General features: G+C 47.9%; 1 protein-coding gene across 1 annotated transcript; it reads right to left on the reverse strand.

The window, feature by feature from the left end:
* Nucleotides 1-838: 838 nt before the first annotated feature.
* LOC144275253 (meteorin-like protein) lies at nt 839-9119 on the reverse strand. Its single transcript, XM_077834437.1, has 4 exons — nt 9010-9119; nt 6227-6636; nt 5604-5663; nt 839-1190 (listed from the first exon to the last, which is right to left on the reverse strand). Exons 1-4 carry the CDS (start codon nt 9099-9101, stop codon nt 874-876), a joined length of 879 nt encoding a protein of 292 aa, XP_077690563.1. The 5' UTR covers nt 9102-9119; the 3' UTR covers nt 839-873.
* Nucleotides 9120-10024: the final 905 nt, after the last annotated feature.

Here is a 10024-nt window from a genome sequence, read left to right on the forward strand (position 1 = left end):
ACTTACAATGAGTTGTGATTAAAATGCATGGTGGGGTGGGGTGGGGTGGGGGCTAACCATGCAAGACTCGCCTTGAAATAAACAGTTTTTACCTGCTGTACCTTTCTTATAGGGCTTGGCTGAACTGGGACAATTCATCATGTTAGTAACTCATGTTAACCAAAGTGATGATCATCACAACAGCCCTTATCTACACCAAGGTCCTTCAGCTGCTATAAACTGGTGCAGTCCTGGGAGCTATACAGGTTTACAGAAGCTGAGCTTATGCCCCAGAGCCCTTAGTTTGCATGTGTTCTACTGAACTGTAACTTCCCAAGAGAGAAACCGCAGGAAACTGACAAACCCACTGATAGGCTGGGGGCTTAGTAGTTCAACTCAAACTCTCAATGTCATTGAGTCTGCATTCTCCTTACTGTATGTGGGCGGGAGGGAATCTACCGAGTGAAAACGGAAGCACAGAGTTAAAAAAGTAAGAGTGGGGGGAGAATAGGGGAGAAAAAAGCTAACGAAAAATACAAAACAGATAGGACACCCACTTAGGGCATCCTAGATTTTGTGAGGCATCTCCTACCTCTAACACTCAGCACAGGCTACTCTTCAGCTAGGGGGGAAAAGCAGCCCCTTAAAAAATCAGAAGGTCCCCTGGAGGCAGGAGAGGCACCTGTATTTGAATTATAAGCAAAGCACTTCATGAATTTCAACCATTTTGCAGCCTCACTGTCCTGGTTTGAGAGGTTCATAGCGTCATAAACTCCAAGAGGCTCTCCCAGCCCTAGCTCTAGTGAAATCTGTCTTCAGCCTTTGCTGCACCTCATGAACAGCACCCAAACACGGGGCTGCAATCCTTTAGTCAGCGCTCTTGTGACATGCATTTCAGCTAAACTGAAACTCACATGGGTTTGTTCCCCTGTCTCTGGCTGTTTGGTAAATAGAATTGAAGTCCTTAAATCTAGGGGCACAGCCCAGCCAAGCTTCTCCAAAATGTTCATTGCCAGTGAACAGGAAATCTCCAGCACCTTTCTTTACCTTGCACTGCAGCAGGGTTTTTATGGGGCCCCTCCATTCACCAGTTGCTTCGTCCTGTCGGAAAATTTTGTTTTTCTGCCTGTAGACTTTCTGGACGCTGACTTCAACCTGGGACATGTGATTTTCAGGGTCATGGGAAACATTTTGGATCGATCCTCTCACGACTAGATGTGAAGATGACATGAATAGTGAGTTGGTTATGGCACAGCTGTTTCTGATAAAGAGTTCAGCTACTATAATATTTTCAGTGCATTTTTCCCTAGAAAGACTAATTTTCTGATATTACTTAGCACCTTTTATACCGATGGTTCCACATCACTGTACAATTAATTACCTGTTTGAGAACTTGCTGACATGCAGCCACTTCTGGGGTACAACACAGCAGCTGTGTGCACCAACATACAAGGACAGGCTAGTTCAAGGGTTCCCTAAATGTTTTCAGTCTCTGTTCCCAGCGAGTGACCCTGTCATGGACCATCACTCCAAGTCCCCACTATGCCTTTGTACACCAGTTGAAGCACTGTTGGAAGTAGTAGTGTGGACAGGACTCAGAACAGGGCTCTGTCTACACTCCCATTTCTCATGTTGCTGCCAGTGGTAGAGGTGCACTGATAGGTACCAGTGCAAATGCAGCTGAAGTGTTTCCCTCTGAGAACCCCAGATGAAGACCCCTGATGCTCCATGGATCATAAATCGAGAGCCATTTGTTAGGTCATTGATTTATCTTTTGGATTTCCAGTACAAAGCATTTTGATTCTACAGTACTGTATTATTTCAGGTTTCTTCAGAGAACACCATGACTGGTAAAGCATAGAAGATCAGAAAAAAATTGGAAACTAAAGCTAGCTATTTCATTCCTACAGTGCAAGTATGGCCAGATATTAGACTGCAATCAAAAATTCACCCCAATCATAATTTGATCAGTAGCCTTGTTTTGACAAAGTTTTGATTTGTCGTCATCAGACTCAATCTGCAGCCATGTTCTGCCTCCATAAGAACTACAGGGCACTCAATTTTTTAAAAAATGTATTGCCCAATATGAAATCTTCTTGTATAAAAAATAAATTAAAAACTAGGGAACAAGACAGACATTTTAAGGCCAGATCTTCCGGTGGTATAAAGCGACACAGCCCCCGTGAAGTCAATGCAGCTATGCCATTTGAGGATCTGGCCTAATGTAAACTAGACCTGTAAGTCAAAATAAAATAGAGGGAACTGTTATTACGCAGCGCTCTGAATGTGTAATGGTTTGTGTTCTGTTGGACGCTATTGGTGAATTCCAGGGGGCCCTTCTGTGGATGCAGGGTCCATGCTAGTGTAGGACTGGGACCCTGGGTCTGGTCTACTCTAGAAAAGTGTACCAGAAAACCTCACCCTTTTGTTTCAGCACAGCCTAGTGTGCATACACACCTAATCTTGTCTCCTACTGACAAAACCCTCCATTTTCCCCAGCGTACGTATTCAGTCCCTTTTTTCGGAGCAACAGAAACCTTTATGCCTCATTTAAATCATGCCATTTGCACACAACCCACTCCACCTGTAAAAACTAGCAAAGCTGGTTTGAGAAATAAAAATAGAATAAAGGCCTAAATAAGTTTAATCATTTGTGTCTCCAGCACAGAGAATGTCATCCATTTCACAGCTGCAAAACTTATGCCTGTTATTTGCCGATGTGAAATCTTCCTCTCCGTTCCCCACTTCCCCCCAACAATCAATGGGAACTGACTTTTCATATTACATTTCTTCAAGAACAAATTCCATTTGAATCCAAAATACAGGGAATGCGCAAAGAGCGACCCTCAACCATTCTGCCAACAGTCCCTGAGCAAATGAGAGGTTACCCATTTAGCTGGAACTTTGCAAAATATCCATCAGCTCTTTCCTTTGGGGATAATGGTCTCATTAGTGTAAGAGGCACAAAGAGCTTATTTCTGAAAAGTCCAGGAACTTCCTTAGCTAATTTAATTTTCAAGGGATGCAAGGGCTGAGCACAACAGATGTCTCCGCTCTGCTCTTCATCTCCTTTGTGTGAGCATCTTTAATCAGATGCAGTCAAGTCTATTGACAAGCTATAATGCACTTGTTCCTGTTCCTCAAAGTCGCTCCTGCACGGCTCATGGCCTAGTGACTGAAGACCTCTGCCTTAAGACTAACCATAAAGCCCCCATTCACTCATGGTGTCATTTACACTTTCATTAGCAGCTATTTTCTCTAATCAAAAAAGTTGATGATAGCGATTTGTGAGTGTAGGGCAAGGAAGTCAGGTCATAAATAGAGTCCGTTCAAAGGGCTATTTCTTCTGGTCTGATGGTGCTATAAGTATAAATACCCCCCATTGTGCACCCTGGGCCTCCACATCTGTCAGTCTCTGGGGCTGCAGGCTGCGCAGAGGGAGAGCTGTTTGCATGGGAACTGATAACTTCATCAAGTAGAAACAATGGGGGAGATTGCATCAATTAGTTCAAATGAGGAAGAAAGATGATTGGCACAGGAATACACTTTCATGGTAAGACCTGGGCTGCATTCAGTTTTGTTCTGATATGCCAATATAGTTCTCCCAGGACAACCCCTAGAATGGATGTAGTTATACGGCTACAAAGACGTCTTATATCACTAGAGCTTATAAGTAGGCTTGAAAGGAGTCAATTTTTATCAGTAAGTGTTGGTAAATGTTGATTTCACCATACACACACACACACACACAAACTGACACAATATTTCCATCCAGGATCATCAAAATTTACAGTTAGGCAAAGTAAAAAAAGCACAGCTTGAGAATTTATTGAAGTTTGATGTAAGGCTATTTCCTTTGGATATTTTAATATGCAACACAGACAATTTGTGTTTTAATGGCTAGAAACCTTTGACGTTTGAATCTCAATGTCTACTGTCATTAAATAGATTTCATTACATAAGTTCCCACAACTGTGAAAGTTTAAATTGATAAAAATAAAGATAATTAAAATCTGTAATTTTGCACAACTGAACATTTAAATGGATACAAATTGAAAAAAGCTTAAATATAAACACTGATATTATCTGTTGGAATTATGAAAAAAATAAAAATTGAATTCTGCCAATCCTAGCTATGAGCATATTTAACTGTGTCCACATTAGGGAGGTTGTACGGCTTTAACTAGACGAGTATAATTACAATGGTATAATTTGTGTGTGTAAAGGAAAAATCAGTGCAATAAAACAAAAAAAAAGACATGTTGCAGAGCAAGAGACAATACTGAGAAGTAACAGATCAGTAGAGATTTTGCAAGATGAAGTAAAGGAGATAAAGCCTTTGCTACAGCATCATGTTAAGGGTTTCCCCTATTTATTACTTTATAGTATATTAATGCATTTGTTTTCTCAAACGGGATGTGCTAGGCTGGGGCTGAAAGACGGTGTCATTAATGAAGGGTAAATCTTCTCATGCAACTAAGTTTATGTCACAAACAATGGACTCCATCAGTAACCAGAGCAGGGGAGAGAGAGAAAGAGAAAGAGAGAGAGAGTGTGTGTGTGTGTGTACTTGTGCTAAGTATAGTAAACCACTGAGCGCACGATATGAAAGAAAAAAGAGTAGAATGAAAGGGAATGTACAAAGGACAATTATAAATTTATCTGTGACCTTGTCATGTGCAAGAGCTGGCATTATGTAGCAGGAACTATTTCTGATTTGGCTTCAGTTTCAAGGTTGCACCCACTGAGTTTATCAAGGATAAAGGATCTCCTTGAGGCATAGCAGCATCAATGGTTTTCAAAAATATCTCTTTTTTTTAATTTGATCAAGGGCAGTGGAAATTGGGGTTTTGCCATTGACTTCCACAGGGTGCAGGATCAGGTCCATTAACATTGTTTGCATCTGATGTTCTACAATATCTGTGTGAGGTTGCATCTATAACCAGACTCACTTTGGGAAAGTTTGATGAGGGGGTAGAACGTACAGCCAGGGCTTTAATTCTCATAGAGTATTTCCTGGAGCCACCAACATGCTGTAAAAACTCCACGGGGGTTGAAAATATTTACCAGAGCTCCGCTCCGGACAACTCCGGCTGAATTTAAGCCCTGGGTACAGCCCCACAGTGAAACACATGGCGAGGAACTGTTCCCACAAGGATTGCTCTACCATCATTACAGCAGTTTTAAGTTGTGATCAGTTTGGAAAAAGCCAACCTGCATAAATTGGGATTTTACAAAATTCTTCATATCTGTGCAATTAGATGGAAGGTAAGTAAAGAATATTTCTGCTGTACATGTGTGTGCGTGTGCAAAACTATCAGAAAGTGAAAGACAAGGGGACTGTGACAAAATGATTCCAGCAAAACACTTCATGCCGAAGAGGGAGTGTGTATAGTGTATGTGGAAAGAAAAAAAAATTACTTTGCCTTCCCACCTGCCTAGATTCACTGTGTTTGATCTGCAGCTCTGATTTATCCCATCTTTTTACGTTTCATTTTTTGACACAAGCGAGTGGCGTTCTCAGATTGAAGAGCAAGACGATCACGGTATTTAAAGAAGAGGCAATAAAACGAAATAATCAATGCATAATTAGAGGCAGAATATTTTCCTGTAAGTCTGCTTACCAAAATCACTGCTGCAAATGGCCATCAGAAGCTCCATGTTGTCACAAGGACGGCACATCGCTAAAGAACAAAAGAATCAGTTACTGATCAGTACAATAATGATTGCTAACAGACTGGTGAAGTGTGTGAGGAGAGTAGCCTGAGTCATTGATTTCAATGGGCTTTGGATCAAGAAAAGGAGTACTTGTGGCACCTTAGAGACTAACCAATTTGTGAGCTGTAGCTCACGAAAGCTCATGCTCAAATAAATTGGTTAGTCTCTAAATGCCACAAGTACTCCTTTTCTTTTTGCGAATACAGACTAACACGGCTGTTACTCTGAAATCTGTTTCCTGCTTTTGGAGCTCTGAACAGGGTAGCTCGAGAGACTCTGTGCTGTAAACATCTCCCATGATCAATGTGATGTATTAACAAGGGGAGCAGGGAGAGGGGCAGGTGTTGGGGTTCACAGATAAGCAATTATCCCTCTCCTGCAAAGAGGAACCCCATTCATGAAATTGGCTCCCTGTTGATGGAGTCCTGCACCGGTATGGGACCTCTACAGAAGTGGATCAAGCACTACAGGGGGTGACCTGAGTAGATCCATTTGCAGGCTCGGGGCCTATGGGCGATCTCAGCCTTACCTTCCACAAGGGCCATTTTCTGGAAGTCAGGGCCCGCCGCACTCTGGTTGCTCAGCAGCTCGTACTGGAAGCTGGCCATCCTGCGGCTGATATCCCTCTGCGGGCTAGCCTGCAGGAAAAGGGCGACCCGCTGTGGCGTGTGGGCACTGAAACAGGACACGTGGCGCAGCCGCGCCTCCTCGGCTTCGCTCACCACCAGGTGCAGCTGCCCGGCGCGCTCCACGTAGATGCTGGCACCCTGGAAGTCACTCGCTGGCTTGATGCAGACCGTGGTGTGTCTGGTGCTCGACAAGTTGGGCTCCAGGACAACACGCAGGGCTCGGGCTGGATACAGCCATTCCAGGGAGCCCTCGGTGCAGCGTAGGTGGACCTGCTCCACGGTGCGGGAACGGGGTTCCCAACTTAAACCACTGCCAAGGCAAGGCCAAAAATACATCATTAATAATGAACAACACCTAGGCAGCACAAGCTAGTGGGAGTCAGCAGAGTGAGGTCACTCCCTAACCCGCCACTAACCTGCTTCGTGATCTGGGGTAACCCATGTTACTGCTCTGTGCCTCTGTTTCCCTTTCCACCCTTTGTCTTGCAGCTCAAGATTGCCAGCGCTTCCAGACAGGGACCATCTCTTTTTATGTGTGCAGTGCCTAGAACAACAAGGCCCCCAGCTCAGCGGGGCTTCAGAATACACATAATAAATAACAAGCCCCTTGTTTTGTACGTGAAACAGGGAAAGAAATGAGCCTCAGGAGTCAGAGCCAGCCTGGATGATTTGTAAGTCTCGTCTATCTCCTGGCCACTGCTGGATTGCTCCCTACAAGCCTATTTTCACCCCGTTTTCAAGCGGAGACAGCAGTGTGCATCAGAAGTCTTTTACAGCAACAACTGGATGTAGACTTATGGTCTCCATTATTAATGATTATTACTACTACATATAATTAGTTCTCTAGTGGCAGCTACTAAAGGAGAGCCGCTTCTGTAGCAAGCTGCATGGTAACAGATGTAAGGGAACCTTTTCAAACGTGCTTCAGAGTACGTCTCCACAGCCCGTGGCCGGGAGGCTCCCAGCCCGGGGCCGGCAGAGTGGAATGGGGCTCTAAGAATAGCTATGCAGATAGCACTTTGATGCCCGCCCTTTGTCCCAGGCTTCAGAGCCCACACTGCATCTTCGACGCTAAGCCTATGTCCCATTTTTAGAAGTAGAGTAGAGTTTTTAAGAGTGCTCGGCGCTGACCTAGCCCTGTTCCCCATTCCAAACCAGGGCAAACTTCCCATTGCCTTCAATGGGAGCAATGCTTAGCCCTTTTGGAAAATCCTACCCCTCGGAGCAAGTCCTAATGCCTTTCCATGAGAATTAGGTGCCCAAATGCCTAAGTCACTCTTGAAAATGCCCAAGTCAGGTGGACTTTGAAAATGTTACCAGTAGCAACTATTGAAGAGTTTCAGAGTAGCAGCCGTGTTAGTCTTTATCCACAAAAAGAAAAGGAGTACTAGTGGCACCTTAGAGACTAACCAATTTATTTGAGCATAAGCTTTCGTGAGCTACAGTTCACTTCACCAGATGCATTCAGTGGTATTTTCCACTGAATGCATCCGATGAAGTGAGCTGTAGCTCACGAAAGCTTATACTGAAGAATCATTTCTCAACAACGAGCTGTAGGCTGGCCCTGATTTGGATCTTCTTCACACCAGCTTTACCTCAGTGCACTTAGGGGGGAGGGAGAGCTCAGTGGTTTGAGCATTGGTCTGCTACACCAAGGGTTGTGAGCTCAATCCTTGAGGGGGCCATTTAGGGATCTGGGACAAAGCCGGTTGGACTAGATGATCTCTTGGGGTCCCTTCCAACCCTGATGTTCTATGAATTTCATTAATTTGGAGTCACTTTTGATAACACACGGCGCTTCGAGCTGAATCAGGCCCAGTCTCTTTATTACCACAGCTGGCTAAAAAGTTCAATTTCGTAATTTTTGTGAAAAACTGGAACCCTGTTTTCCTTCAAAATTATGACAAAAATAGCGTTGAAAATTTCCCACCAGTTCTGTAGCTTCCTGTCATTTGACATGGAAGACACACTGATTTGTTAGGAGAAAAATCTTTCAACACAGATTGACAGCCCATGAAGTGAGCTGTAGCTCACGAAAGCTTATGCTCAAATAAATTGGTTAGTCTCTAAGGTGCCACAAGTCCTCCTGTTCTTTTTGACACCCCATGGTAAACCAGACTGACTTTGGGGGCTCCTGGAAGCCAGTCTGATGCATATTTCTGCTGTCAGGGTTCAGGCGTTCATTAGAGAAGCGAAACAGAGGGCAGGAGTGTTCTCGCTGTCTAATGAGGGCCCGCCTTTGCTGTTCGAGCCCTGGCCTGCTTTGGCCTGCTCCCGCGCTGGGTGCGAAAAGCTTGAAACGCGGGACCGGGCGCCTGGCGCGCTGGGCTCCTGACTCGCTGGGTGGCCGCAGACACCTCACGCTGCGGCTCCGTGCCTCGGTTTCCCCCATCGTCACGCACAGACCTCGCAGGCGACGCGCCAGCAGTGGGCATAAGACAGCCGGGGCGACGCAGCACCTCGCCAGCCCGGGCGGCGTCTCCCTGAGGAGCCCGGCCAACGCTGCGCTTCCGAGCCCCTAACCCAGGCGGGTCCCTCTTCCAGCCGACGAGCGGGTGGAAAAAATGTCTAGCAAATGGGGTGGGGGGGGGGCTTTGCCAGACAATCCCTCCCCCCTCCCGCGGCTCTGGGGGCTCCCCACCGCCTGGGGCCCGGGCTCTGCACACCCCTGGCCGGCTCTTACCTCCCCTTCCAGCTGCAGCGGTCGGCGGCGCAGGGCTCCGGCCCGCTCCCCGCCAGCAGCGGCAGCAGCAGCAGCAGCCGCCCGAGGGACATTGGTGGGGGAGGCGGGGGGGACGGACGCCGCCGAGCCCGGCCCCAGAGCCCCGCACGCGCTGGCTGCAGCCCCCGGGACAGAGCACGGGCGCGCGGCGCTGCTGCCTGGCCTGGGGCTGCCGCGTTATAAAGCTGGGCAGCGGGGAGGGGGCGGGGGGTCTTTGTTGGGACACCTCCTCCCCCCCCCCCAGTGGCTCTTTGGCTTTGGGATGGCGGCAGTCAGTCCTGGCTCGGGGCAGCAGAACTGATTGCAATAGCAAATGACCACCCCCTCTCCCCCGCTGGATGTGTGTGTGTGGGGGGGGGCAAGGCCAGCTGTGGAGGGTGCATGGGGGGGGCTCCTGCCGCCTGGTCAGGTTCACCGCGCCCCCCATCCCCGCCTTGCCCTCTCAACCCCCCACCCGGGGCTGGGGGGCAGGGAAGGCAGCAGCGCTCGCTAGGCGCCCCCGTCCAGCCTCCTCCGGGGGCTGCTGCGAGCTGTCGAAACGGGGCTGCCCGCCCAGCAGCGGGACATGCAGCCCGTTCCCCCCCCCAGGCCCGGACCGCTCCAGGGGGCAGCCGGCGAGGTGAGTTCAGCCCGCGGCGTTGGGATAAAGCTGCTTCCACCCGCTGGAGTCCAACCCCATCCCTCCCCTGGGGCCCGTGTCGCGCCGCTGCGCATTCCCGAGCAGGAACCGCAGCCGTGTAGACACACGGCCCGCACCCGGTCTCCGAGCAGGGCGAGTTCTCTAGCCGCTGCCGCACGCGGGCTTCAAGCTTTGCTCACAGCACTAACGGCTGAGCGTCGTTTTCAGGAAAGCAGATTTAGGAACCAAGGGGCAGAGCCTCAGCTGGTGTAAATCAGCCTGGCCCGCAGAGCACGGTGGAGTGACTCCGGCCCTGAGCTAGACTGCAGCGGTTTTAGGCAGGGAGTTGTGTTGCCC

Source organism: Eretmochelys imbricata, chromosome 14, assembly GCF_965152235.1.
Source record: "Eretmochelys imbricata isolate rEreImb1 chromosome 14, rEreImb1.hap1, whole genome shotgun sequence".
NCBI lineage: Eukaryota > Metazoa > Chordata > Testudines > Cheloniidae > Eretmochelys > Eretmochelys imbricata.

Excerpts from the sequence above, each read along its gene's own strand:
- LOC144275253 (XM_077834437.1), bottom strand. The coding sequence starts at position 9,101 with ATGTCCCTCGGGCGGCTGCTGCTGCTGCTGCCGCTGCTGGCGGGGAGC. Across the intron at positions 5,664-6,226 it reads GAAAATGGCCCTTGTGGAAG|CGATGTGCCGTCCTTGTGAC; the intron begins GTAAGGCTGAGA and ends TTTGTTCTTTAG. Across the intron at positions 1,191-5,603 it reads CATTTGCAGCAGTGATTTTG|TCGTGAGAGGATCGATCCAA; the intron begins GTAAGCAGACTT and ends CTTCACATCTAG.